We start from the raw sequence: 26121 nt of genomic DNA on the forward strand, positions 1-26121 counted from the left end.
CGATACGCGGCTCTTCCCAGCACCCTCGGCACCCTCAACACACAGCCCGGCCTGCATCATGCTGCTGCTCGCCGTCGCCGCGCTGCTGGCTGCAGCCACCCCAGCAATGGCGATCACGTCAAACTGCTTCTTCAATGTCTCCATGCAGGACACCTCGCCACTCATCCGATACAACCCGCCCAGCGCCTTCAGGACGATCTTTGTCAACTCGCCCGCCAGCACCTGGCAGCCGGGTATCATAGGCCAAGGTATATCGACGCACTCGACGTACGGGCTCGAGCCCTACATCATCGTCGAGTTCCCCGGCACGGTTGCATGGGCCAAGGGCGGCGTCGCCAATGTGTCAAACACTCCCATCCGCTTCACGATCGACGATCGGCAGCAGCCGTACCCCGTGGTCGACGAGAATGTATTCCTCTCTACCAGCACGGATCTTGCGATGGGGCCACACACCGCCAGGCTACAGATTGATCCGAGCTCGACTGATCCGCTTGCATGGATGGCCCTCTTCGTTTTCCAGACTCTGACTGGCGTCGCCGCCGAGAGGTGGGTGTCGACCTTGTCATTCATAGCTGACGATAGTAACGACCCCGAGAAGGTCAACTGCCACGTAGTAGAATTTGCCAAGCACCTGACCAACAACCAGGTCATCATGCATGGCAACAATTGGGAGCCGCACCAGACGTATGGCGGCGTGGGCGGGCAGCCGCAGTTTGATTACTCATCCATCATTTCGAACAACACCGCCTCCGTGTCATTGTACCCTCCCAAGGGATCCAACTACTTCTACCTCAATGGCACAGTAGGAAACGCCTATGGCTTGTACACCGTCCTTATCGACCCTGCTCCGCCCTACCCGCGCAACGACAACACATTCAATGCCTCCAACTCGTGGGACGTGCTCGGCGAGCTTCTCTACTTCACGCCGCTTGACCCCGATGTTGAGTACAAGATCACGGTGACAGGGGACGAGGATGTCAACAAGTATCTCGGCCTGAACAGCTGGATGTACTGTGACTATTCGCTCAAGTAAGTCTTGGACCGCTGCAGCGTGACGCTTGCTGACATGCAGCGGCAACAAGCCCAACGGCACCACCCCCACCAGGCCCGACAAGTCCGGTACTGATGTCCCCTCGAATGAGAAGAAGACCAACGTGGGCGCAATCGCTGGCGGTGTGGTCGGAGGAGTCGCCGCTGCTGCAGCCATCGGCGCTCTCATCTTTTTCCTCTGCCGCCGCAACCGCAAAAAGGACAACATGGACGCGTGAGTACTCGACTCCCTTTGCCTCGCAGCTGACGCCAGCGACCCCGCCATGTTCACTGTTGACGACACGGTCGACGCCACGACGCCGTACCGCGCCCCCTCGACGAGCGGCACCAAGCTCGCCCAAAATGAGCAGGCGTACGGCGGCTACCCGCAGTACGGCCAGACGCTGTACCAGGAGCCCAACATGGCCGAGACGGGCTATGGGGTTGGCGCCGCGCCCCTCCTCGCACACTACGGCAGCGACGGCCAGCAGAGCCGCCACACCTCGATGCAGTCTGGCGGACCCTTCGGCGACAGCCGGCAAGGCTCGGGCCCCTGGCCTGGCAGCGAGAACTCGTACCCGCTCGGCAGCGACGGGCGGCAATCGTTCAGTGCCGCGTCCCCAGGCATGGGCATGGCGGGCTACGCGTCCCCGGGCTCGGGATATGGGTCGTCGTCGCATGGCGGGTATATGACGGGCCCGTCGGCAAGCGAGAAGAGCGTGCCGGCGCACCAGCGCATGCATCGCGTCGAGCACGAGCAGGACGCCGGTGGCCTCCCCATGCCGCCAGAGGACGTCGAGCGCCTCCCGCCCTCGTACAACCCGCACTGGCTCGATGTACGCTCTTCCCAGCCTGGCGCGTCCACCGCCTCCGCTTCACCCGTGCCGCCGCCCGTAGGCGATGGCAAGCACTCCGTGCCCACGCCGCAAACCTCCATGTCGAGCGATACGGGATACCCTTCTGCTGCCGGCTCATCCCAGCACGGTATGCCCGGTATGTTCCACCCTCCAGTCGAAAAGCGCTAGGTTTGGCAGTTATAAGGCATCTTAGGTTGCCAATCAATATCTTGTACCTGATGAATATTTCTGTGCCCAATTGCTTGCTTGCGCTTGGGATGTGAGGATGTATGCACATGTCTCCTCTGTGAGTCGTGCCGCCGCGAATAACTCAATTGCACTGATCACTGCAACCGCAGTCTTCAGTTCAACTCCAGTTCAGCTCCAGTTCAACGTTCCTGCTGCCCCAGTCGCCACGCAACGTAGTCAGCGGGCAGGATACCGCCCCACCGCTTCCCTGGCTCGTGCGCGACCTGGCCGAGCGATACCAGCTCGATACCGCGCCGTGGCGTGAACCGCAATCGGAAGAGGTGTGCCGGAGGTAGCCCATCTGTTCCCTCTGCAGCTCCGGTGGCCATCGGATCCGTGGGGAGCACCTCGCGCACAAGCATGGACAGCACCGCGTGCAGGAAGTGTAGGCAGGGGGCTGGGTCCCATCGTGCGCCGCCTCGCGCTGCGATGGCCGGGATGGTGGCTGTGTCGAACTCGTGCCGGCTCACGAGGATGCCCGAGTCGGTCCGGAAGCCGACATCGACGGTCTGGCGTTAGCTCTGCACATGTCCAAGCCCTATTCCCACCGGCACACCCAGCAGAAAACTCTGCGCCCAGTGCTTCAAGAGCTTTTTTAGGAAGATCGCGTCAGCACGCTCAGAGTCGATGACCTTGTTTGTCTTGAGCTCGACCGTTGCGTCCAGGCCTGGATTTGGCTCGCCGACGGGCGCGCGTACACAGTCGACCTCACCCCCAAGGAATAGTGGTACCTCACCAATCGCGGATCGCACCACGCTGTGGTCAGTCAAATGTCGAGGTCCGTTTCCCTTCTCCCGAATGAGGACGATGGGACAGAGAAGCTTACTTGCACCACTGCTGTTAGTTTTGACATCTTCGCCAACTCACTTGCACGTTCGTGTTGACCGTCCCGGACCATCCTTCGGGCCCTTCCTCCGCCTCAGGCAGTGTGGCGTAAGCCTCGTACGCATATCCCATGTAACTCTGCAGCTCCCACTGCGCATTATCCTTCGCTCTGACGTTGGCTCCAGTCTCGAGGCGGCTGCAACCCACCGATAGCTATACTGCACGTTGTCCTTATTCTCGTATTGTTCGAGGTACACACTCCCGTCGAGTGCGAGAGCGCTCATCTCCCACCCCTCGCGGTCCTCGAACGGCGCCGTCATGATTCTGATATCAGCTTGATTCCGTTAACCCCGTCCGCCAGCTCCCATACCCACCTCGTCATCATCCCGCGCCAGCTGACGACACCGCCGCGCCGCTCCCCGCCGCCGCGCAGGGCCCAGCACATACCGTCGAGGTGTTCTTCCAGCGCCTCGTCTCGCTCGATGCGCTCGGAGAAGCCGTATGTAAGGTCTGCACCCGGAGGTGCACCTCCGGGGCGGAAGTACGCCATGCTCGCGTCGCCAGAGACCAGGCGGCGGTCGGGAAGGTGGCTGTACGTCGTCACCAGCACCGGCTTGCGATAGGGTGGGGGCGGGGGCAGATGCGCAGGCGGTAGCCCGAGTGCAGCGACTTGCATGACGGGAGGGGGGAGGGAGGAGGGGGGGGGGAGGGGCTGCTAAGAAAGTTAGAGGAAGAAGAAGTCCAGCGGGGAGTCTGAAGATGAAAAGGGGACAGCAGATCGTGGAAAGAAGTGCTGATGCGAGGATCATTCGAGGAAGGGTGAGCAATTGGCGTAAACATACCTCCACCGGAAAACCCGGTGGAGGTGAGACTAACGGTCCTCATCACCGGCCACCTAGCAGTACATCACAACGCTACATGTACAAGGGTTCTCTCTGGGTATCTTAGAGTGAGATATGCACTTCGCAGCGCATCAAATGTCCTCGCGCTCCTGGGTGTTGTTGTTGGTCAGCTGGTCGAGCAGCTCATCGACGTTGAAATCGCCGTCATCAAAGGTGCCCTCGGACGGCAGCGACGTATCCTGATGATACCCAGTGTTGTTACCGGAGCCATGCGCGCCGCCATTGGGCAGGTCGAGGCCCATGCTGCGCACCAGGCTGTCGAAACTGTCCTGCAGCTTCTCGACGTCACCGCCGACCCCTGCGGCTTTGTGGTACGCGCCAAGAAGATGGTTGTTGTTGTTGACGAGCTCAGGGGGAAGGGGCGAGAAGAGCGCGAGCGTCGGGTCATTGACATTAGGTCCAGCGACGGGCGGAGAGGGGGGAACCTTAGACGGCGTGGAGAGGCTTTGGCCCTGCACGCTCGCGTTGAGGGTATTGAGGAACATTTGGGCAGCAGCGGGCGATTGCAGCAGAGAGCCGATAGTCGTCTGCAGGAGATTGGGGTCCAGGTTGAGGCCCGACGGGTCAGCACCCTCAAGGACATGACCGGCAGAGTATGGCGCAAGCTGGCTCGACTGATGTCCAAGCGGGTTGTGATGCCCCACGTTGGAGTTCCCAGCGTTCCCAGTGCTGGACTGCGTTCCGGAAGGTCCCCCGTTCGTCCGAGCATCCGTGTCGTACAGCGAGTCGATCTTACTGATCGAGTTCGAGCGAGATTGCGTCGCCGTGTGCGGTGAGACGCCGTCCTCGTCCGTAGGCAAGGCGGTGAAACGAGGCTCAGATGACTGCCAGGGTTCAGTAGATGACCGACCCGAATTACTAGCCGTCTCCACTATGGGCTCTGAAAACATCAGCGACGTCACCAGGCACTATGCCATGCTACACTCCCACGCATCACTCACCTTGAATCTCAACGAGACGTGGGTGCGGGGAGTCATCCTTCTTGCTATCGCTACCACCGAGGCCAGACGCGCGCCCGTCCTCAATCATGAGACGGCGGCGCTTGGCGGCGGCTGAGTCCTCTGATCCGCTGTCCTCACGCGCGCGCGCGTTTCGGTGTGTGCCGACGCCCCCACGTCTCATAGCTTCCTTGAGACCCTTGAGACCTTCCCCCTCCGTGCCGAACAGCCTCTCAAGAAACGACACGATGAGGTCTATCGTCTCCTCATGCTTCTGCTGGCGTTCGCGCGACTCGAGGGCCTCACGCCACAAGTGCTCGTTGGAAGCCTGCAGCGCCTTGAGGTCTGCACCAATGGCGGCCTGTGTCTGCCGAATCGCCTGAATGCCACTTTGAATCGCATGCAGATCCGCCAGCTGCGCATGCGGACCTATGAGCGGCCCGGCTTCGCCCTCAGTCGTGCCATCCGTGAGCAGGTGCACGCCGGGGTAGCCAGTGCCTATCTGGGCATTCGCTGCTGCTTGCCGAGCCGATGACCGAGTACCGGTCGATCCCTGAGACGGTGCCGCTACTGCCGGGCGGTTGTTCTTGCGCATAACTCGAGAAAGCAGCTGCGGCTGATCCCGTTTGAAGAAGGGGTTGACGAACTCCCACAGTTCCGTCGGCGACTCGTTCTTGAGCACGCCTGATTGCAAGTGCGGCACCTTGTGAAACCCGTACATGTTGAGCTGGCGCACAAAGGAAGAAAAGTTGCGGTGCTTGAAGAAGCGTGGAAGCAACTCCTCCGCGAGGCGCTCATGATTGGGAACTGCGATTAGCGCTGTAGCGGATGGTGTGCGGACCCGGCACTACGAAAGCGCTTGTGACATCCGCCATCGTAAGCCACTTACCAAAGAAGGAGTCGCCGGACTTGGCCCAGTATATCAAGTTGTCCGTCTCGGGCTCTGATACCATGCTGGACGTCAGCGCGCGCACAGATGCAATTGCCGTGCATGCGCAACGCACCTGAAGAGCTTGTTGAGGAAGGCGGGGACCTTTATGACCTCACCATTCTCGCCGACGCTGAGACCAGGTTTGGAGACGGACACGGTGGAACGCAACTCGTCGGGGGGAGAGTTTGCTCCGGACGCAGTGGGGGAAGTTTGTTCAGATTTGGGTCGCTGTCTGCTGGGCCCGGCGACGGCTGCGAGGTTTGTCGTCATGCTGAATGAGGCGAGCGGGGAGTGTTGAGGGTGTGATGTGGATGGCCAGGAAAGAAGATATGAGACAAGTAGTGCAGTCTGTGTTGATTGAGCGAGAGAGTGTGCGGATGCACTCCACCGTGGATGAGTGGCATCTCTCTCATACCGAGGTCCCAGGGTTGCTTCTCACCTGACGAACTGAAAATCGCGAGCGTGGGTGGCGTTTCTGCGGGCCTATTTGCCTATTCAAAGTGTGAGATGCCTAAAAATGACCTGGTTGCCATCAAGACTGCAAATAAAATGCACTGGGTGAGAGTCGATCGCGCGTCACGTTGACACAAGCCAAAACTTGCGGAAGCTGAATAGTAAACTAGTGTGCGCGCATCCCCACCGTCGCTGCCCCACGCTCCCCACACGACCCGCGACGGCCGCGGCGAGTTGCCACGATATCGTGCGTCAGTGCGCTCCCTGCACCTGCCGCAAGTCACAGTCACTCCCCATCCCCTCACTCCCGCTCATGCCTCTCATCCCTCCATCGCCATCTCCATCAATCGACGTTGACATCGACACCGACATCGACATCAGCATCTTTGGCATCAACACCTTAGACTGGCCCTCACCTCATTCTTTCTCCGGCTTTCCCCTAATTCTCACCAACGCCACAGCTCGCCTGCGCAAGCGATCGACTCCCCCTTCCCCCTTCCCCCTCTCCACGTCGTCGCCCCGTCATGGGTGGTGACAAGGATAACTCAAAGCCCAGCTCTGGGGCTGGATCTAACGCTTCAGCAGGTCCCCCGGCATCTCCGCCTCCATCTTATGCTCCTTCCTCACCACCAGCCGAGCAGGCCGAGCCTGCTGAGAGCACCACCCCCGAGCCTGCTGAAGCCGACGACAGGCCTGATACTCCAACAGCTCAAACGCAACCTGACGCGGCTGATGCGGCATCCCCAAGCGCCGGCGCTTCGTCCAATCCCTCTTCGCCTCAGGCAACTCCCTCATCCCACCCCTCTCCGTCGCCTGTCCCCGAGGCGTCTGATGCTCCTGCACCGCGCCGCCCAAAACCTCCCGCCAGGGGCATTCTCAAGCCTCCCCCACCGCCCGTCAAGCCCACGTTCGGAAATCGCCTCCGCGACATTGTCGGCTCCGTGACCGGTGAGGTCCCGGGTCCGGCGGCGCCGCACGCTCACCAAGCCGTCGACGCAGCCATGGGCACCTTCAACGCGCTTTCCGGGCGGTTGTTGGGTCGCTTCGGGCGTGGCGGAGGTGACGGCCCACCAACACCTCCCAAGAGGCAAGGTGTGCCGCCACGTACTACGTCGCTTGCAGACCCACCGCGCCCCCCTCCTCCAGCCGCGCCATCGCCGCCATCTGAGCGCGCACGGCAAAAGCAGCCGCTCAAACGCGCAGCGTTCGTGCTTCCTTCCATCAGCATCACGTATCCCATCAGCTCGATCGCTGAGCCCTGGAGCAAGAAGGTCCTCGAAGATCGCGACAAGGTGGGTGCTGTGCGGAACTGGCTGACATCAGGTGGAGACTCGTCAAAGGCAGCTGTTGTCCACTGCCAGCGGTGCCGAATATTGGTCGTCGATGCGCCTCATCAAGCTCTACGAAAGCGCGTGCAGAGGTCGCGAGGAGAAACCGCGACTGGGCATCGTGCGTGCCCTCCAAGCTATTCCTGCGCATCCCAAGCCTCGGCTCGTGCATCTCGTCCTTCACGACACGCCCAGAGAGTCGCCCTCACACCCGGCACCGTATCCCCTTGAGCACCCACTCAATCGCTATGCCGCGGAGGCCCTAGCCGACTTGCTCGCGGTCGAGTGGTCCCTGGGAGATCTGCGGCTTGAGCGCGGTGTTATCGAAAGTGAGGATGCTCTCAAGCCTATTCTTCACGCTCTGCTCGTGAGCGGGACACTGCCTTCTTTGAGCCTCGCTGGCAACAAGAAGATCAAGGCGGGAGGATGGCAGCTTGTGGCCGTTTTCTTGAAACGAGTGAGTTTTTATCCCATGAGAGGGCCTTGCTGACCATAGGCGCGCTCTCTGAAGTACATCGATCTCTCCGAAACAAGTTGGGACAAGCGCGGGATAGACTACCTTGTGCAGGCGTTCAACTCTAGTGAAGTGCAGGGAGACAGGAAACCGAATGAGTCGCGCGCGCCGACGCCCCAGCCTGATGAGGAGACAACGGAGAGCGACACCCCCAACCAGTATGGGCCCTTCCTCCCTCCTGCGCCATTACTGAAGGACGTGGACGTCGATGTCTTACCATCGGCTGTCCTGAGCTTGCGACTGGACAACTGTTACATGCGATCAGGCGTGCTTGACGCACTGGCGAGCGGCATACGCTCGTCCGAACTTAGGCATATCTCGTTGCGCAATAACCGGATCGGACCCCTTGGCGCAGTGTCCCTCGCCGTGATGATCCGTGACTACCCTGACACCGGTGCGTTTGGGGCGCTTTCTGGATCGGGCGCAGAACTCCCGTACGCAGCCAGGCAGCGCAAGGCTCTGCCAGAGCTGCCACCCGACGACCCGAACCTGCCTCCCGTGCCGGCACTGTCGTCGACTGGCGGCGTCACCACTCGCGTTGACCCGGAGGGCTACAAGCCGCCACCAGCGCCCAAGCACCCCCTCGTCATGCCCGGAGGTGGGTACAGCGCCATGCAGGAGAGCGCCAGCTTCTCCGTCAACTCATCTGCGGTCGAGGGCAAACTTTCGACACCTGAGTTTGGAGGTGCGAGCTTGGCATTGCAGCGCAGTGTGCGTGCACTAGATGGCGTGGAGCGCATCGGGCGCCTCGTGACTCTGGACCTGAAGAGCAACGACATCCGCAACGGTGTGACGTACATTGCACAAGTCTTGAAGCGGAATCGCACATTGCGTGTTTTGAATGTCAGCGACAACAAGCTTGACGCGTCGGGTCTTGTTGCGCTCGCAGAGGCCCTCAAGTACAACTCGACCCTCGAGACGCTCGACATGAGCTCTAACCCGTGCTGCGGTCCCAGCTTAGCTGGCATAGCGGCGCTGCGCACATCCTTCACGGTGAACAGCAGCCTCAAGCGCCTCTTCCTGCAGGATACGGGCCTCACGACCGAGGGTGCAATCGACCTTGCCGAGTTCATCCCGGAGAACCGCTCACTGTTGCACCTGGACGTGACCGCGAACCCGGCAATTGGCACTGCGGGATTGCTGGCGCTCGCGTCGGGCCTCAAATCGAACAAGATAGTGCGATGCCTCGACGTTAGCATTCCCCCCAACGACCCGAACCTAGCCGAGCTGTCGCAGAGCATCCTCCAAAGCTGTATTCGGAACACGGAGCTTGCGGCGACTGCGGCCGCTGACTCCGCCAAGGGCAAAGCAGTGCGGGGAGCGAAGGAAGCGATATGGGGTCCGATCAAGAAGAGTGCGCTCGTGCGCTCCGTCAAGGAAGCGGACGAGTTCCGCGCTCTGCGCGAGCGCGAGACAGTCGCGAACAGTGTCGAGGGACAAGCCCGCGAGTTTGTGTACCGGCTCAAGCCGGAGCAGCTTCTTACTGCAGCGGAGGACACAGTGCGCGGTCTCGAGTCGTGGTATGCGGCCGGATCCAATGCACGTCGCGGCCCACACGCCACGTGGGAGGGCACACAGATGCCCAAGGATGATTTCAGACCACTGGTAGAGCGCGCACGCGCGCTGTCGGAACGCATTGCGACGGCGCTTGGCGCGGCAGGCGAGGAAGGCGCAGCCGCCTCGGACCCGGCGCACCTCGAGCGCCTCCTGGGGTTGAACGACAAGCTGACCGCACTCGCGGGCAATGCGCGTGGCTTCATGCCACCCCCGCGCATCCTCTTACCCTCACAGATCGCGTTCTCGGCCCCCGCGCCGCCCGTCGTCACCGCCCCGCAGGGCACGCACCTCTCAACGCCGCGCCGGCGCCACCAGCACTCCACGAGTCTGGAGATCTCCTCGCCCAACTTCAGCATCGGGGACAGCGATGCTGAGAGCGACGCAGAGGAGCTCGACGCGGTGACGCTCGCGCCGAGTCTGACGCGCGGCATACTCGCGCAGAGCATGGACAAGATGCGCGCGGACAGGCGCAAGCGGGGCTCGACGTCCGGGGCGGGACTCGGACCGGCGCTCAGCATCGTCACTAACGGCGAGCGGCCCGCTGAGGCCGCGCCTGCGCCACCGAAAAGCACTCCCGATCCCGAGGAGGTCAAAAATGCCGAGCGTCTCGTCGAAGCCGAACTGGCACAGGGCTTGCTCAGCAGCCCGGTAGAGCACGCGTCGCGCCGCTGGGTCGAGGAGGAGGCAGAGATTTTCCGGCGCGGGTCGCGCCTTGGTGTCGTCGACTCTGACGAAGACGAGGCGGCAGACGGCAAGAAGCGTGTCGCACCGCCCGGGTTGAAGGGCGACACTTCGAGCTTGTCGGGCGAGGAGCTCCGCAAGGAGATCATGAATGTGGACGTTCCGCGGAGCCCACCGCGGCGCGTTGTTGCCGAGCTCAACGACGATTCTGATGAGTCCAACGATGAGCCACGTGGAGAATAGTTAGACTGCCGTTGTTAATCGTTGGGAACGCGGATTGTCAATAATTCATTTACTTCTGCGGAACGCTTAGGGCGTGGCGAGCAAGATAGCGCTATGGATTGTGTGGGCTACGGAGAGCGTGTATGGCAGCACCAGCACCGGCAGGTATTATCCATGCTTACTTCTTCTTGCCGTCCTTGCCACTGCTGCCGTCCTTGCCTTCCACCTTGTCAAGGCGGGTGTTGATCTTGCCAACCTGCTTAAGGATGATAGCCGCAGTGCTCGTCGTCGTGTCAGGGAATTTACTGACGAGCTCTTCGAACGACTTCCTGCAGATGACGCCGTTGGGGTCGTCGGTCTGGGGGTCGATGACCTTGGGGTCGTCGTCGTCCTCGGGAATCGGGTCGGCGAAGTAGTCGTGCAGCAGGCCGCGGCGGGAGTGCACAACCCCAGACTCGTAAAGGGCAATCAGGGTGAGGGGGACAATGAATATGACCGTCATCACGACGCGATTGATCTTTACGTATGTCTTGCGCGAAACGAAGGGCTCGAAGGGGGTCACGAGGAAGATCTCGATGAGGTTGAAGGGGGCGGGGTAAACGAACTGGTCAGGGGCACGGACTGGTGTAAGCTGGTCCCTGGGCCTGAGCGGTACTCACTCATGTTGATGGTCTTGGCGGCGAAGAAGGCGAGGAACTCGTCGGTGGCATTGTCGTAGATGACACTGTAGGCCGTCCCGAACAGCGCAATGAGGATGTTCAGGAGAATAATAGCCGTGAGGAAGTTCCAGAAGTAGTAGATGATAGTGCCAAAGGGAGGTCCAAATCGCTCGGCAGCTGTATCGAAGTCTGGGTCTCCCATGATGGAGCGGAGGAGATTGTTAATGAGCGACCATATGCCGTACTCCTCGTCAATGTCCTGGTCGGCCGCGTCAAGCGCGTACATCGATTGGATAAAGCCCATGGCGAGGACGGCGAGCAGGATGAAGAAGATGGCCGACTCGCGCAGCATGCGGAACACGACAACTTGCAGCACTCCGACGGTCTTGAAGCCCTCAAAGACGGTAATGAGACGCAGCCAGATGAGAGGGGCAACGCACGCCAGGACCTGGAAGGAACGGTAGTGGAGGTTCTTACGCTCCTCGCTGTCCGAGTCCAGGCGAATGCCGGCGACACGGAGGGAGAAGGCCGTAATCACGAGCGCATCCGTAAGGAACGCAATGATGGTCCAGAAGCTCTGCGATGTCAGCTGTCACACGGAGACTTGAAGCTCACAAAGACGGCCAAGATGCCGGTCGAAATGCCAATGGTCTGGGCGTCAGATATCGCTCGTCAGTCCAGCTCACCTTGACAACGCGGCGAATCTCGTCCAGGAAGTAGGCAAAGGTCATCACGTAAAGGGTAATCTCCCAGCCGTCAAACTCGTGAAGGGGGTCAATGGCGTCGAGGGGACTGGCGTTAGTTCTCTGGCGTAACTAGACTGAGCGCACCTCTGTACTGCCTGGGAGTAAACGAAGAGATAAATGAGCCACATGACAACCTTGAAGTAGTTCTGGTAGCGCGGAACAGCCAGACGGTTCGGGTTGAAGTGGTCCCAGAAGCCACCAGTGTCGGGGTCGACGTGGTACTCGACATAATCAATGTCGGCGTCCTCGTTGTTGCGCTGGACCCACTCGCCCTTCCAAAGTGACATGATGACGGTCTGGGCTTCATTAGAGCTGAGGAAAAGCTGGAGTTAGTTTCAGGAGATTGAGACAAACTAACAGTGCAGTGCTGGTCGATAGCGGTCTCGAGGGCGCTGAGGGCCGGAGAGACATCTCCATCAGGCTCGATGTAGCGGAAACGCGTGCTCATGATGCTAGGAAGGCGGTGACGCGACACCATGTGGGTGATGCGACGGGCGATCATCTCGCACGCCGTGGCGCGACAAAGGTTCTCTTCATAGTCGGCCTGGTTGGTGTTTCCCTCCCTGATAAACATTTGGCGTGCGCGCAAGAGACTGTCTCATCAGCTTGGTCTTCATGCTGAAGCAGCCGTGGTACTGACCAGAAGGGCACGGCCTCCCTGAAGTCACCGCCGGCCTCGTAGAAAGCCTGGACCACCTCTGGGGTGACAATCGCGGACGTGGGCGAGGTAATGTCATCCAACTCGACCTGGAGGGGGAGGAGGCGGTTGGCCATGGCCTTGAGACGCTTGATGAGTTCTGGGTGTCAGAGGCTTTGAGGGGGGGGGAGCGGGGGGGGAGGGGAAGGAAGGCGGGTGCGCGTACGGGTGATGGTGTTGGCCTCTGGAAGGATGGAGGCAGCGCTCATGAAAGAACGCTGGTCCTCGGTGTCCTGGCAAGTCAGCAGTGGTACGAGAAGAGATGTGCTCACCTCATGATTGTTGTTACTCATGGTGGTGGGGACACTATGAGTAGTGAGCAGAGGTGAGGTGGTGGTGAGGAGGAGGGGTTGAGGAGAAGAGAGCAACGGGAAGGAGGGTGTGGGAGAAAGGCGAGGCGGAGAGAGGGGATCTGAGGGATTTGGGTGAAGCGGGCGATCCGACAAGGGAAGACGACGATGGGATGTGACGTCGTTACGTGTTGTAATGGCCCTAGCATCAAACGTTAATCAAATCCTAATGAAGAGATCATTAGCAGAGCAGAGGCTGGCATTTCTCAAGTGGCATACCTCGGATAACTGCGGCCGTTGCCACGATCATTTGGATCACCCGATCACCATTTGCCCCTTGCCGCTCCATCGCCCAATCATATTCCACGCCCCTTCACGCCTCTAAGCGCCAGCCGCGTTTCAAAATGTCGACAGACGTCATTCTCGACATTTCGCGACACGCGACTGACACGCGCGAGAAACCACGCGCTGGCCTCGGAGCTGCGTAGCGCCGAGCAGTGACGACTGCGCCATGAGCGGTGCTCCATCTATCGCGCCCTCCGCAGCAGCTACAAGAACCATGCAGCCCCCATCATAGCTTGCTTGCACTTTTTTCACACTCTTCCATCTCAACATGGGCTTTCTCGATAAACTCAAAGACATCTCCAAGCCCACTTCTTCGGGCCAGCAGCACTTCCAGCCCGCCCCCAGCGCCCTGCCCCTCGAGCAATCGATCAAGCGCTACCGGAAACAGCGCGGGGTCAACCTCGGCTCATGGTTCACCACCGAGGACTGGCTCGCCACCGAGCTGTACAAACATGCCCTTGAGCCCCGGGGCAGCGACTATGACCTGGCACGCGCGCCCAATGCCAAGGCGTTGATGGAGCATCACTGGGACACATGGATCACTGATGCCGACTGGGAGTGGATCAGGAGTAGGGGCTTCAACAGCGTTCGCCTTCCGGTAGGTATACGCACGCTCGACGCCGCTTCTGAGACCAGATTGGATACTACCACCTCGCCGGGGTGTGCCCGGATGTTCTGAAGGGGACGGACTATGCGCCCTACGCAGCCGTGTATGAAGGCGCTTGGCCGAGGATCCTCAATGCCATCGAGACAGCTGGGCGGTACGGGCTTGGTGTGCTTGTCGACTTGCACGCCGCTGCGGGCGCCCAGAACACAGACGGTGCGTCTATCATCAAACTCACTGACACCAGGCCACTCGGGAATGTCAAAGGGCAAGGTCAATTTCTGGGACAAGTCGAATCTGAAATCCACAGCGCTCGCGCTGCGATTCCTCGCCTCGACGCTCGCCCCCAACCCCAACGTAATCGGGCTCGAGCTTCTCAACGAGCCCAAGAACGATAACCGGCTACAGGGGTGGTATGAGCGGACGCTAGACGAGCTGCGCCCTCTCACCGGGCCCGACTTTCCGATCTACGTGAGCGATGCGTGGGACACGAACTGGTACTCGCAGTGGGCGGGGCGGCGGGGCGACTTTATTGTTGTCGATCACCATCTCTACCGCTGTTTCACACCCGAAGACAAAGCGATCGATGGGCGCAGCCACGCTGCCAAGCTCGCGCACGAGTTTGCGCCCCAATTCCTCCAGTGGTGCGGGCAGGCGCCTGTAGTTGTGGGCGAGTGGAGTGCGGGGCTCGACGACAGCTGCCTCCCGCCTGATACGCCGGCGGGGGAGCGGGACGCGCAGAAGCGCGCGTGGGTCGCTGCTCAGATGGACCTGTACGAGCGCTCGGCGGGATACTGGTTCTGGACGCTCAAGACGGACCGGCCATGGGACGCGGGCTGGTCGGCCTACAATGCCGCGCAGGCTGAGATCCTGCCCGCATCCATGGTGCGCCGGCACGTGCGCCAGCCAGGCGACCGCAACGCTGCTTGCCAGCAGGCATGTGGTGAGTTTCCTTAGGGACAGGCTGACGCAGACGCCCACTGTGGATACTGGGGTTCGCATGGGGGCAACCCGAACGCGCATGTGTTCAGCGCGGCATTCTGCAGGGGGTGGGACGACGCCCTCATGTTCCTCCAGAGCGAGGGGCAGGCCGAGCTCGGCTTTGTAGGGCACTGGAGCCGACGGCGGCGCGACGAGTTTGCGCAGAGCGGGCAGCTTGGCGACGCTGCCTGGCAGTGGGACCATGGGTTTGCGCAGGGCGTGCAGGCTCTGACTTTGCAAGCACTGGGGTGATCTGACGCCGGGCGGGCCGATAGAAATGAATCGGATGCAACTGTGATCTGGAGAGGACCAAGCGAGTGACAGTGGCCCGGAACCTACGCCGGAGCGACCGGAGCGGCCGGAACGAAGGATACGTTGGTATACGTTGGTCAGGTAATATTCTGGGTGCGCATGGGTGCTAGGGCGAGAGCCTTGCGATGGAGATTAGCAGGAGCGCTCGAGGAGGAGTGGGAGAACACGGAAGAGTGCGGGCAATTGACACTATTCTGTTCCTTCCCAGACATTCCGTCCCTGATCCAAGAGATCCAAGATCAAGAGGTTCTCATCTCTCTCATGCTCCCATGCTCTCATGCATCTCCGTCTTGGCCATGTCGCCAAGGCTCTCTCCGCCCCTATCTAGCCCACCGCGCTCATCTCCCCCACCCTCCAGCTCGTCGCCCGCCTCTGATTCCAGGACGCCGCTCCAAGCTGCGCAGTGAAACATGCGGCATGCCTGAACCCCGGGGGCGGCAGGCAGCATGCCGACTGCGGGCCTACGCTGGAACGCTGGAATGAGCTGGTCGAGCTGGCGGCCGCGCATCACGGGGAGCGCCCGTGCGCCCTGCTCATCACCCGGCCGCCCGGCATACCTTCTTCCATCTTCGTCTCAGTCGCACTTCACTCGCAGATTAGTATATCAGTATAAAGCCCCCCCGCCGCATCATCCTCTGTGCACTGTACACACCATGCTTTCGCGCACTCTCGCGCCGCTTGCGCGGCCGCTCGCCCGCGCCTTCTCTACGGCAAGAGGTATCACCACCCGCCTCGCGCCGCCACTCGCGACCACCCGTACGTTCCACCACCCCCTGTTGGCTGACACCAGCGGCGCAGCAGGCGCGCATGGTCGATGTGCTCACGGACGCGTTCTTGTCTTGTGCGTAGCATGGGAGCATGGCTCACCCAGTTCCCGAGCACACCGTGTTGTGGGGGCACGACCGCACGCTGAGCCACACCCTAATGCAAGCGACGGTGGCGCACACGCTCGCAAAGCACCGCGTGTGGGTCGCTGAGTCTGAGGAGGGGGGCGACATCCTCGGCGTCGGGCTGTGGACAGACCCCGGCGCGGCGTGGTTCACAGAGTATGCGGAGCGTCGGCGGCGCTGACGGAAGGGAAGATGTGCCCGCCGTGTTTGGGAGCGTGATGGCCATGCTCGACCCCACCAGCCTCGCGTTCATGCTGGGCGAAATGCTGCCGCGCCAGGCCGAGATCGAGGAGGCGTACGCGCCCGGATGCTCTGCGGACTGGTATTTCGGCGCTATGCTCGGCGTGGATCCGCGCGCGCAGGGCCGCGGCGTCGGCGGTAACATCGTGGATGCGATCGTCAGGCGCGCGGGCGATGTGCCCGTTGCGTTCCACACACAGGGCGCCAAGAATGTGAGTGATCGTGTGAGGGTCGTGGGCGTCAGCGCTGGGTTAGTGGCTTGGTGATACGGCGAGCGGAGGTCCCGTGGAATGGCGATGGCCTTGGCTATCATGAGTGGGGACAAGCGGGGCGCAGAAAGTGTACGCATGTGGCAGATGGGGTTGGCTGGCTGTCGGGCGTCCATGGAGTCTCCGTGTCGACATCGAACGCGGAATGGACGACTGATCCTAGGTGTCCTTCTACGGCAAACATGGATTCAAGGTCGCCGCAGAGCGCGAGTTCGTGCTCCCGAACGGGGAGAAGTGGTGTGACAAGCTGATGGTCCGTCGGCCAGACGGATCGGTGTAGGCGACATGTTGTTGGGCCGAGCACACGAGTGGGCCCCGCGTAGTTGTTGGGCCGAGCATACGAGTGGCCGCGCGTGGTTTCATGATACACGAGAACAATAGGCGTGGGAAGATGCCAGCATTACACACGTTGCGTTAAGAGCTAACGATCATGTCGTCACCCCCCGTCGTCTCGCCAACGGCGGATGTCGTCGACAGCTGACAGCTGGACTGGCTCAGCGTCCCAACTTAGACCTCGGGGAGAGGATCTGACATGTTTGCTCTGGTCTCAAGGCCACTGGTCTCGACCAGGCCTACTTGATGCGATCATGGCTAACCGAGCTCGATCGCCTCCACACCGGTCTCCGGGGTGGAGGTGGAGGCAGTCGGTGACGGCATATGCTGCGCTCACCGTCCCGCTTGTCTGCTGGAAGTACGAAGCTGCATAGCTATAAGAGTTTGGGAGCTCGCATGCACCTGCTGAACTCATCCAGACCTACTTTGAGACCTCAAGTACTCGCAATGTCCGACCTTAAGGGAAAGAATGTGATCATCACCGGCGGTGGAAAGGTACGATTACGGCTTGGCCCGCTATTCTTAGCGGCAGACGACTGACGGCAGAACCTCGGCGCGCTCATCGCCGAGACGCTCGCGGCGAAGGGCGCCAACGTCGCGATCCACTACAACTCGCCCGGCTCCAAAGATGAAACGGAGGCGACGCTGGCCAAGCTCAAGCAGGCGGGGGTAAAGGCCGTGGCGATCCAAGCGAACATGGAGTCGGCGGGCGCCGTGCAGAAGTAGGCCATTCTGCGAGCAGCGAAAGAGACTAACGCCAGGCTGTTCAAGGACGCGCTGGCTGGCCTCGGCGTGTCCAAGTTCGACATCGCGATCAACACTGTCGGCAAAGTGCTCAAGAAGCCGCTGCTGGAAATCAGCGAGGCCGAGTACGACTCGATGTTCGCGATCAACGCCAAAGCCAACTTCTTCTTCATCCAAGAGGCGGCCAAGGCGCTGAACGACGGCGGCGCGATCATCAGCATCGTCACGTCCCTCCTCGGCGCCTTCACGGGTTTCTACAGCACGTACCAGGGCTCCAAGGCGCCCGTGGAGTGGTTCACCAAGGCGGCGGCGAAGGAGTGAGGCGCAGGCGAGCCCGAAACGTGTGCTCACACCAGACTTATGCCGCGCGGGATCCGCGTGAATGCCATCGCACCGGGGCCCATGGACACGCCCTTTTTCTACCCCCAAGGTGAGTCATGCTTATGCGCGGCGTCGGCCAGCCTAACGCTGTAGAGGAGGACGCGGCGGTCGAGTATCACAAGTCGCAGGCGCTCGAAGGCCGCCTGACGGACATCAAGGACATTGCCAAGCTCGTCGCGTTCATGGCTGAGGATCGGTGGATCAACGGGCAGGTCATCTTCTGTGAGTGAGAGTGGTGGGGATATGGATGAGGAGACTTGAGGGGATATCTCCGCGGCGAAACGAGGCAGAGGAAGCGCACCGAAGCGAGCTGGCAAGCGGCAACGAACGCCTTGGCACAAGAAGATTGTGAATACGGCTTGGTGCGGAGAAAGCCGATGCCGACTTTCGGGTGCCCTGGGAATAGTTGCCGAGAATCGACCCCACGCTGCAGATCATGTCTCATGTCTCATCACCCCACTACCCCACCCCCGCACGCTCTAATCTCACACTAGCAAACGGCGGCTACACCACCCGCTGAGCCTCGACTGTAGCCACCCAGTCGATCTGGCAGAACTTGTAGGAGAAGAAATGGAATATCCAGTGCCATCTGCGCAGGCGACAGAGTCGAGTGCTCGGGCACGGGCAGCATTGAGCGTGCCTCGTCGATAAACGGCCTCTTGACCCCGCCAGCACGGCCTCATCTCGCCCTCCCGCGGAACCCACGGCACGGCTTCGCTCGGCTCGGCCGCCGGTAAGCCACCGGTCCAGCACACGTGACGTTGCTTCTTGACGCATGTCCCGTCATAAATACGCTGAGCTGCGTGGTACATCGCTCCCCATCGCCCACCATGTCGTCGACGTTCGATGTCGCCCTCGGACCGCTCAAGCTCGCCGCGCTGCGGCCATACTGGCCCGCGCTGGCGGCGGCCGCGTTCCTCGCGCTGTGCCTGCGCATCCTTGTGCCCATGGTCTTCCGCGACCACTTCGGCGCATGGCGCAACTTCCCCGGCCCCCGCCCCACGCACTGGTTCTGGGGCAACATCCACGAGGTGATGCAGACGTCGCCGCAGCAGTGCCACCAGCGCTGGCTGGACAAGTACGGCCGCGTCGTGCGCGTGCACGACGTCGGCGGGCGCGCCAAGCTCGTCTGCTCAGACCCCGTCGCGACGCAGTACCTCCTCCTGCACCCCGATGCGTTCATCAAGCCTGCCGGCCCCAACCGCATCCTCACGGACGCGCTCGACAAAGGCCTCGTGACGGTCGAAGGGCGCGCGCACCGGCGGCAGCGCCGCGTGCTGAACCCCGCCTTTGGTTGGGTCCAGATACAGGGCCTCGCGCCCATGATCATGGACAAGGTCGGCGAGATGCGGGACAAGTTTGCGCGCTTGATCGAAGAGGAGATGGCGGGGACGGGGCGTGTCGGCCGCCGCATGGACGTGCTGCACTACATGAGCGAGACGGCGCTCGACATCATTGGCGAAGCTGGGTTCGGGTACGACTTCAACGCGATCGGCGACGCCAACTCGCCGCTGCGTAACGCGTACACGTCTGCGGTGCAGCACGCGTTCGAGTTCGACGCGACCGTCATGCTCACGGTCATGGACGCGCGCTTCGGCGCCATCCCGACAAGCCGCGTGCGCAACATGCACGCGGCGCGCTCCGCCGCACAGGTTATCGGCCGCGAAATCGTCGCCGAGAAGAAGAAGCAGGTCATCAACTACAACAAGGGTCTGGACAAGGAGTCGCTCGGTAAAGACGTCCTCAGCCTCATGATCCGCGCCAACATGGACCCGGCGCTGCGCCCGGACCAGCGCCTGACCGACGACGAAGTCGTCGCGCAGATCGCGACGGTGCTTTTCGCCGGTCACGAGACAACCTCCACCGCCCTCATGTGGTGCCTGTACCACCTGTCGCTGCACCAAGACATGCAGCAGCGGCTGCGCGACGAGCTGCTCGAAGTACCTGACGAGCGGCCGGACTTGTGAGTTTTTTCAGAGTTATCTGACCCCAGCGACACGCTCATGAACCTCCCATACCTCGACAAGGTGGTGCACGAGTCGCTGCGCCTCGAGTCCCCCGTGCCGAACATCAGCCGCGTGGCGACGCAGGACGGCGTGGTCCCCCTCAGCGCGCCCGTGACCGGCCGCGACGGGCGCCCGATCGAGGCCATCCGCGTCCGCAAGGGCGAGGTCATCGAGGTGCCGCTCACGTACATGAACACGCTCGCCGAGGTGTGGGGGCCGGACGCGCGCGAGTTCAACCCCGACAGGCGCGACACGGGCGTGCCGACGCAGCAGCTGCCGGGCGTGTGGGGCGGCATCATGAGCTTCATCGGCGGCCCGCGCAACTGTATCGGCCACCGCCTCACCATCCTCGAGATGAAGGCTGTGCTGTTCGCCCTCCTCCGCAGCTTTGTCTTCGAGCAGCTCCCGGATCCGCCAAAGATCAAGCGCACGTACATGGTCATCCAGCGCGCTGTTGTGGTCGGCGAGGAGGAGTATGGGCCCCAGATGCCCCTGCTTGTGCGCCCCTACGTCGAGACGTAGAGCAGTGTAAGGGGTGGGGGCCAAGGGAGGGGGTGTGGGGTGAGTTGGGTATGGAGACGACGAGGCATTAGACGATCGAGCGCGCAAGAGTCGACGAGTGACACGAATTGTATGCAAGAGGTTTCGTCGAGATGTGGACTGGAATCGTGCTGCTTGGTTCTGGGGGCGCAGATCATCGTGGCCAAGATGTTGCGAGGCTGGAGGCTGAGCAAGCTCGAGGTGGGGTGAGGTGCCTCCCCCGGCGGCGAGGGTATGTTGCGCTCTGAAAGCATAAGGGTCTCCTCACCCCACAATTTGCCTATACTGTGTCCCTCTCCTTGCAGCTCATCAGCACATCACATCAGTCACCCCCATCACCCCGCGTGTCCAAGTCATGCATGTCGTACACGGCCTACTGTACACGTGCTCCGGTCGTATCGTTATTGCTCGTCGCGCTGCTGTCCCTGTCCTTGCGTTTGTCCCTGCCCCTGCCCCTTCTTGCCCGGGGAGCGGGGCACGCGGTTCTTACGTTGTCCCCGCCGGCCCGTTGTGCCGCGCGGCGACACGGCGAGCTGCTCCCGCCCATTGTCTGGGCGCGCCTGCAGCTCGGAGCGCGGCGACGTGCCCAGCGTGCTCGTCGGCGGGGGTGTCGGGATGGAGAGCGCCGGCGTCTTCGGCGACGTCGACTGCTCGGTCTCCTCCACGGCTAGAGTCTCGCTTGGCGCTGGCGATGCAGCCTCTTCAGGCGCCGCCGGCTCGAGGACAGACGGAGCGGACGCGGGCGAGCTTGTCACTGCCGCGTCTGTGATGGCGTCAGAGGTCGTCTCGGAATGCACGTCTTCGTCCTCCCCGTCCTTGCCGACGTAGACGACGCTCTCGACACTTTCCTTGCGCGCCATACCGATGCCAGGTGACGTCGGGAGAGGAGGCACCTCCTCCCCCTCGGCCTCCTTCTCCGCAGCCCAGACGTTGGCCGCGCGAGGCGCCTTGCCGCGGCTTAGTGTGCCGCGCTTGTTTGTGCTAGCCTTGGGCAGTGGTTTCTCGTCCTCAAAGTTGTCTAGCGTCGCACGGGTGCTTGGTGGACTGAGTGACTCAGACGTGTGTGCCGGCGCTGGCTTGCCCTTGGTAGCGGGCTGAACAGGGGAAGTCGCCCACTTGCCTGGGCTCGCGTACCTCCCAAGACTAGGTCTCAAGGCCGAGTCAGCGGGCGGAGACGAAGCGTCGGTTCGCCTCTCCTCATCGGTCTTGTCTTCCGGGCGAGGCGATGTGGGCTCCTCGGTTGGCTTCTCCTCGTGGTCGTTGTCCTTGTCCTCTTCTTTGGCCTGCTCCTCGTCAACCTTCTCGCCTTCCTCTTCCTCGTCCTCGGCCTTGTCCTCGTCGTCGTCGCCCCACCCGTCATCGTCCATGACAGTCACTTCGTATCCGCTCTGAGGAATGATGAGGAGCGTGGATGATACGAGCTCATACTTCTCGCAAAGCGCGACGAAGCGCGCGTAAAGGCTCGTCTCAGCCTCAGCTGTCGCGAAGGCCTCGCCGTGATGAAAATACGCGTGAGAGAAGATGCGCGACAACCGGCGGAAGAGGGACGGAAAGTGTGCGAGGGACGCGTGTGGGATCTGTAGCCTGGAGGGGAAGTAGTTTGAGGAATTCAGGAGCGCGGTGGTGGAGTCCACGCTGCCGTCAGACACTTGTCGCCCACCTGTATGGCTTACGTGTGGAGAATATAGTCGATGGCGCAGCATGTGTCGGTGCTGTCGCCGCCATGGGCGACACAGAGGTACTGCCACTCGGCGGCCTTCATCTCGGGGCAAGTGTCACGCGAGCACAGCTGAAGGAGCTGTGTGATGAGTGGAGTCGCGTCGATCGGTATCCGCCTGTGGTCAGCCGCGCGCGCTCTTTCAGCGTGTGTACCTCAGATGCTCGTAGATCCACTGGTCGTCAGCACAAGCACACTCCCAGCTGAAAGCCCTCTAGACCCACCACATGCTTGTCGGCCGCCTTGGCGTTGTCCGAGGGCACATCGACGAGCCCCCGGATGTCGTGCGGGTCGGCGCGCACTTTGAGGCTGAGGTACTCTGCAAGCTGGAAGGGGCCGTCAAACGACGAGAGCGGCGGGACCGTCGCGTCGGGTTGCACGGGTGCAAAGTCCTGGCGGCTGTCAGTGCTTTGGTCTGAGGTGTGCAGGAAAGCATGGGCTTGCTGTGGACCGGTGCTGGTGGTGTAAACTCACGGCAAGCTTTGTGCCGCGCTTGAAGCGGTAGTCTTGCTCTGCGGGGACATCCATTGTCTCTGGGGGTATAATCATGTTGGTGGAGTGAAGGAGGGCCCGCGCGCTGCGAGGGCGGTGAAAGGAGCGTGGGGCGGTCGGAGTGCAAATGGGGGCACGGGGGGATGAGAGCTGAGGAGATGTGGAGAGATGCAAAAGGAGAAGAGAGATGACAAGAAGAAGAAAGTGCGAGGATGTACTGTCGATGATGTGAACCGAGGTATTGGGCCAGGAGTTGCAGGAGAGTGGCTGCAGTGGCTGCTGCTCACACGCTCAACCCGTGGAATGACGAGCCACGCGCCATGCGGTCTGGGTGCACGTGGCATTTCGTCAACAACATTTCCTCGCATTTTGTCCCGCTGCCGCTCAGCTTGAACAGCTTTATGTACCCCCTCTCGTATGATCGCATACATGTAGGAAGGGCATATGCATCCTTCACCTCGGACGCTACAACGGACACTCAAAGTACGCGACCGTCTTGCCGTTGTCCAACCTCGCCCTCCCGACCTCCCGGAATCCCATTTTAGAATGGAACGCAACACTCCCCGGATTCGGCGGGTCGACGTTGATCTCACACACCAGGCGCTGTTGTCCCGCCGCGGCCGCCGTCTCGCCCAGCTCATCATACAGCGCCCGCGCATACCCCTTCCCTGCCGCAGAAGCGGCAACTACTACGCGGTCGATGTACACGAACGTGGAGAATCGCGCCTTGAGCCAGCGGAAGTTGTCGTTGTCGTATGCTGCCGACTGGTCGAACGCAACGAGGAGCGCCGCCGGCGCACCCTCCGGCCCGATGGTGCGCGTGTGGAACGCTGTGCCGAGCAGCGTGTCGAACTGCCCCGGCTCTTGCCACGACAGCGCTTGCGCGTGCTCGTTGTTCAGCGCCAGGAGGGGCGCGACGTCCGCGGGCGCGAGGGGGCGTGGCGCGTCCATGTTGGTGGTGTGTTCAGATGAGCAAGGCAAATGACGGGATTTGAAGGAGCCCCAGCTCGGCACCGGCTCCGGGCCGAAATGGGCCGGCGCCGTGCGCCGATTGCGCCGATGCCGATACTATCGCCCAAGAAGGTGCAAAGGGCGGCGCCCATCTCCTGTTTCTTCACACTCCTGCATACCATGTCCGCCCCGGTCTTCGACGCGCACGTCGTCCTCGCGTGCCAGAACACGCTCGGCGAAGGTGAGTTGGGAGCTTCGGCCAGACTTTGTTCCGGCCACCTCCACTTTCAGACGCTAACCCAAGGAATCACTTGGGACGACCGCACACAGCGCCTGCACTGGGTCGACATCGACCGCGCCGAGGTGCACACTCTATCGGAGGGCACGCACGCCGTCGCGCACTACGGCGAAAGCGAGTTCGTGAGCGCGCTCGCGCCGCGTGTAAATGGCCCGGGTTTGGTGGCTGCGACGGAGGCGGCGGTCGTGCTCATCGACCCGCCTGCAGCAGGTACGAGCGCGCAGCGCTCGACGCATACCGTCGCGGCGCCGCTCGATGCTGCGCACGTGCGCGACAAGCTCGTGCGGTTCAATGACGGGGCGTGTGATGCGCGCGGGCGTCTATGGATCGGCAGTATGACGCGGCCGGAGAAGCGGGATGGTGCACCGCGCGGCGAGCTCTGGCGCATCGATCCCGACGGCACGGCGACGCGCTTCCTCGGTAGTGTGGGGACGAGTAATGGCATCGACTGGAGTCCAGACAACAAGCTCATGTGTGCGTGCTCTGGTCCTGCACTGTGCGAGAGACCCGCTCACACCAGATTATATCGACTCGAACGAAAATCGAGTCACAGTGTTCGATTATGATGTCGAAGCTGGCGTTCCCTCCAATCGCCGCTTGTTTGCAGACACCCAGCCTGAGTCCGGCGACGGCGTGCGAGGCGTGTATGACGGCCTCGTGGTCGACGGTGTTGGTAACATCTGGGTCGCACTCTGGGGAGATTCCCGCATCGTCGTCTTCTCTCCAGAAGGCAAGGTACTTGCGAATGTTCGCACACCCGGCGCCCGCTCTCCTACCATCCCTTGCTTTGGCGGCGCAGATTTGCGCACACTTTACATCGCCACAGCACATGCCAACCTCGCGGGCCAAGGCGATATCCAGGCCCAGTACCCACACTCAGGCGATGTGTATGCTCTCGACTGCGGCTCCATGACTAGCGTCCTCGGGCCGCAGTGGAAGGGGCGGGTGCGCCACCGCTTCGGCGGATAGATCAATAGACAGGAAAACCAAATGACATACAAACGAAACCATGCTATGCTCGCATCTAGATCCACTGCGACTTGTCCCACGACGGGTCTGCGGGGTTAGTTGGCCACAGCATGAGGCAATCGATGGAGCTCACCCTGGAGGAACGCGCAGAGAACCTTGCTTCCAGTCTGCAGAAGTGGGTGGCCGGCAACAATCTCGAGGAAGCGCTGCAGACCCTCGCGGCGCTGCTCGATGACATCGTCCGTAAAGCGGTTGGTGAACACCTTGCCAGGGAGAGGTGGGATATTAACGCGTGTGCTCTCGCGCTCAAGGATGTCGCGGAATGCCTCAAAGTCAGAGTATCGCCTGCGCACAATCGAGTGCTGCACCTTGAACGCGGGAATGTTGGTCTATCATCAGCTCAGCTTGGCGAGAGGCGCAATGCAGGAGGGGCACACACCATGCACACTATCTCGTAATCAGTGAACATGCGCCGCCCGACGCCTCAAGGTTAGCTCGCGTGACACTGATGACGCACCGTGTGTGAGTGGGTTGCGAACCTCGATCTCGAGGAAGGATTCTGGGACTGCGTACATCTCCTCGAACTGAGGTTAGGCGAGGCTCAATTTGCCACCCACCGTCTGCGGGCGGCCGGCGATGCGCGCCATCTCCGAAAACGTGAGATGCTCGGAAGACTCGGCGCGCGCGAATGGCGAGTGCGTAGCGTCGACTAATGTCAGCTGTGGATATCGAGTGTGTGAGATGACATACCAGATGGCTGGGGTACCGGTGGTTGCTGCATCGCTGAGTGTAAGTTTAGGTCCGAGAACAACAGAAGGACGTGACGGCAAAGGTCTGAGCGCGAGATTGGGACGCGCACAGTCTTAATGATACTGCGAATGCGATGACACTGAAGCGGCGGGATGTGATCGCTCTAGCTCGCCAAGCGTTCGCTATGACTATGTTGCACAACGAGGAGCCCAGGACGGTCATGCGGGCGCCGTGCCCACCACACCTTCCCTCTGGACTAGTGTCGGAGGCGCATTCGCAACAACAATCAATATGCTAGCGCAGGTGATGGTCGGTCGGAGAAGGAGCCTAGCAAGACAACAGGTTGCGACTTACCTGAAACAAAAGACGGCTTGTTTGATTGGGAGAGGAAGATGAGAAGGTGCTTCAGCGACGTTGATGACGAAGGCGGAGACAGTGGCGG

At 61.5% G+C, this 26121-nt stretch overlaps 13 protein-coding genes across 13 annotated transcripts; 7 read left to right on the plus strand and 6 right to left on the minus strand.

Annotated features, from left to right (window-relative positions):
- Window positions 1-58: 58 nt before the first annotated feature.
- COLE_01052 (uncharacterized protein) lies at window positions 59-2054 on the plus strand (the record flags this gene model as incomplete). The annotated part of the gene is made up of 4 exons (XM_018425921.2): window positions 59-546; window positions 583-1029; window positions 1073-1264; window positions 1304-2054. 4 exons carry the CDS (start codon window positions 59-61, stop codon window positions 2052-2054), a joined length of 1878 nt encoding a protein of 625 aa, XP_018281803.1.
- A 200-nt stretch (window positions 2055-2254) lies between these two features.
- Window positions 2255-3615, minus strand: COLE_01053 (uncharacterized protein; the record flags this gene model as incomplete). The annotated part of the gene is made up of 5 exons (XM_065626120.1): window positions 2255-2623; window positions 2663-2870; window positions 2974-3108; window positions 3147-3263; window positions 3314-3615. 5 exons carry the CDS (start codon window positions 3613-3615, stop codon window positions 2255-2257), a joined length of 1131 nt encoding a protein of 376 aa, XP_065482614.1.
- Window positions 3616-3912: 297 nt separating this feature from the next.
- On the minus strand, window positions 3913-5980 carry COLE_01054 (uncharacterized protein; the record flags this gene model as incomplete). The annotated part of the gene is made up of 4 exons (XM_018422110.2): window positions 3913-4721; window positions 4783-5586; window positions 5669-5733; window positions 5784-5980. 4 exons carry the CDS (start codon window positions 5978-5980, stop codon window positions 3913-3915), a joined length of 1875 nt encoding a protein of 624 aa, XP_018281801.1.
- Window positions 5981-6687: 707 nt separating this feature from the next.
- On the plus strand, window positions 6688-10486 carry COLE_01055 (uncharacterized protein; the record flags this gene model as incomplete). Its single annotated transcript, XM_018419612.2, has 4 exons — window positions 6688-7111; window positions 7151-7455; window positions 7487-7948; window positions 7988-10486. 4 exons carry the CDS (start codon window positions 6688-6690, stop codon window positions 10484-10486), a joined length of 3690 nt encoding a protein of 1229 aa, XP_018281800.1.
- A 157-nt stretch (window positions 10487-10643) lies between these two features.
- COLE_01056 (uncharacterized protein) lies at window positions 10644-12860 on the minus strand (the record flags this gene model as incomplete). The annotated part of the gene is made up of 9 exons (XM_018422109.2): window positions 10644-11086; window positions 11125-11701; window positions 11740-11775; window positions 11811-11916; window positions 11955-12193; window positions 12229-12463; window positions 12511-12667; window positions 12734-12800; window positions 12840-12860. 9 exons carry the CDS (start codon window positions 12858-12860, stop codon window positions 10644-10646), a joined length of 1881 nt encoding a protein of 626 aa, XP_018281799.1.
- A 610-nt stretch (window positions 12861-13470) lies between these two features.
- On the plus strand, window positions 13471-15039 carry COLE_01057 (uncharacterized protein; the record flags this gene model as incomplete). Its single annotated transcript, XM_018425712.2, has 4 exons — window positions 13471-13800; window positions 13839-14022; window positions 14054-14703; window positions 14764-15039. 4 exons carry the CDS (start codon window positions 13471-13473, stop codon window positions 15037-15039), a joined length of 1440 nt encoding a protein of 479 aa, XP_018281798.1.
- Window positions 15040-15957: 918 nt separating this feature from the next.
- On the plus strand, window positions 15958-16778 carry COLE_01058 (uncharacterized protein; the record flags this gene model as incomplete). The annotated part of the gene is made up of 3 exons (XM_018419611.2): window positions 15958-16145; window positions 16177-16441; window positions 16662-16778. The coding sequence occupies 3 exons, from the start codon at window positions 15958-15960 to the stop codon at window positions 16776-16778; spliced, it is 570 nt and encodes a 189-aa protein (XP_018281797.1).
- A 500-nt stretch (window positions 16779-17278) lies between these two features.
- Window positions 17279-18186, plus strand: COLE_01059 (uncharacterized protein; the record flags this gene model as incomplete). The annotated part of the gene is made up of 5 exons (XM_018424926.1): window positions 17279-17326; window positions 17378-17553; window positions 17593-17892; window positions 17932-18005; window positions 18050-18186. The coding sequence occupies 5 exons, from the start codon at window positions 17279-17281 to the stop codon at window positions 18184-18186; spliced, it is 735 nt and encodes a 244-aa protein (XP_018281796.1).
- Window positions 18187-19368: 1182 nt separating this feature from the next.
- On the plus strand, window positions 19369-20484 carry COLE_01060 (uncharacterized protein; the record flags this gene model as incomplete). The annotated part of the gene is made up of 2 exons (XM_018420200.2): window positions 19369-19919; window positions 19950-20484. The coding sequence occupies 2 exons, from the start codon at window positions 19369-19371 to the stop codon at window positions 20482-20484; spliced, it is 1086 nt and encodes a 361-aa protein (XP_018281795.2).
- A 419-nt stretch (window positions 20485-20903) lies between these two features.
- On the minus strand, window positions 20904-22747 carry COLE_01061 (uncharacterized protein; the record flags this gene model as incomplete). Its single annotated transcript, XM_018422108.2, has 5 exons — window positions 20904-22137; window positions 22176-22337; window positions 22375-22394; window positions 22444-22611; window positions 22694-22747. 5 exons carry the CDS (start codon window positions 22745-22747, stop codon window positions 20904-20906), a joined length of 1638 nt encoding a protein of 545 aa, XP_018281794.1.
- A 429-nt stretch (window positions 22748-23176) lies between these two features.
- COLE_01062 (uncharacterized protein) lies at window positions 23177-23662 on the minus strand (the record flags this gene model as incomplete). The annotated part of the gene is made up of 1 exon (XM_018422107.2): window positions 23177-23662. One exon carries the CDS (start codon window positions 23660-23662, stop codon window positions 23177-23179), a length of 486 nt encoding a protein of 161 aa, XP_018281793.1.
- A 180-nt stretch (window positions 23663-23842) lies between these two features.
- On the plus strand, window positions 23843-24929 carry COLE_01063 (uncharacterized protein; the record flags this gene model as incomplete). The annotated part of the gene is made up of 3 exons (XM_018424747.1): window positions 23843-23903; window positions 23967-24434; window positions 24481-24929. 3 exons carry the CDS (start codon window positions 23843-23845, stop codon window positions 24927-24929), a joined length of 978 nt encoding a protein of 325 aa, XP_018281792.1.
- A 55-nt stretch (window positions 24930-24984) lies between these two features.
- On the minus strand, window positions 24985-25710 carry COLE_01064 (uncharacterized protein; the record flags this gene model as incomplete). Its single annotated transcript, XM_018425134.1, has 6 exons — window positions 24985-25016; window positions 25063-25318; window positions 25369-25412; window positions 25447-25513; window positions 25547-25638; window positions 25680-25710. 6 exons carry the CDS (start codon window positions 25708-25710, stop codon window positions 24985-24987), a joined length of 522 nt encoding a protein of 173 aa, XP_018281791.1.
- Window positions 25711-26121: the final 411 nt, after the last annotated feature.

This window comes from Cutaneotrichosporon oleaginosum (assembly GCF_008065305.1).
Source record: "Cutaneotrichosporon oleaginosum strain ATCC 20508 chromosome Unknown ATCC20508_contig01, whole genome shotgun sequence".
NCBI lineage: Eukaryota > Fungi > Basidiomycota > Tremellomycetes > Trichosporonales > Trichosporonaceae > Cutaneotrichosporon > Cutaneotrichosporon oleaginosum.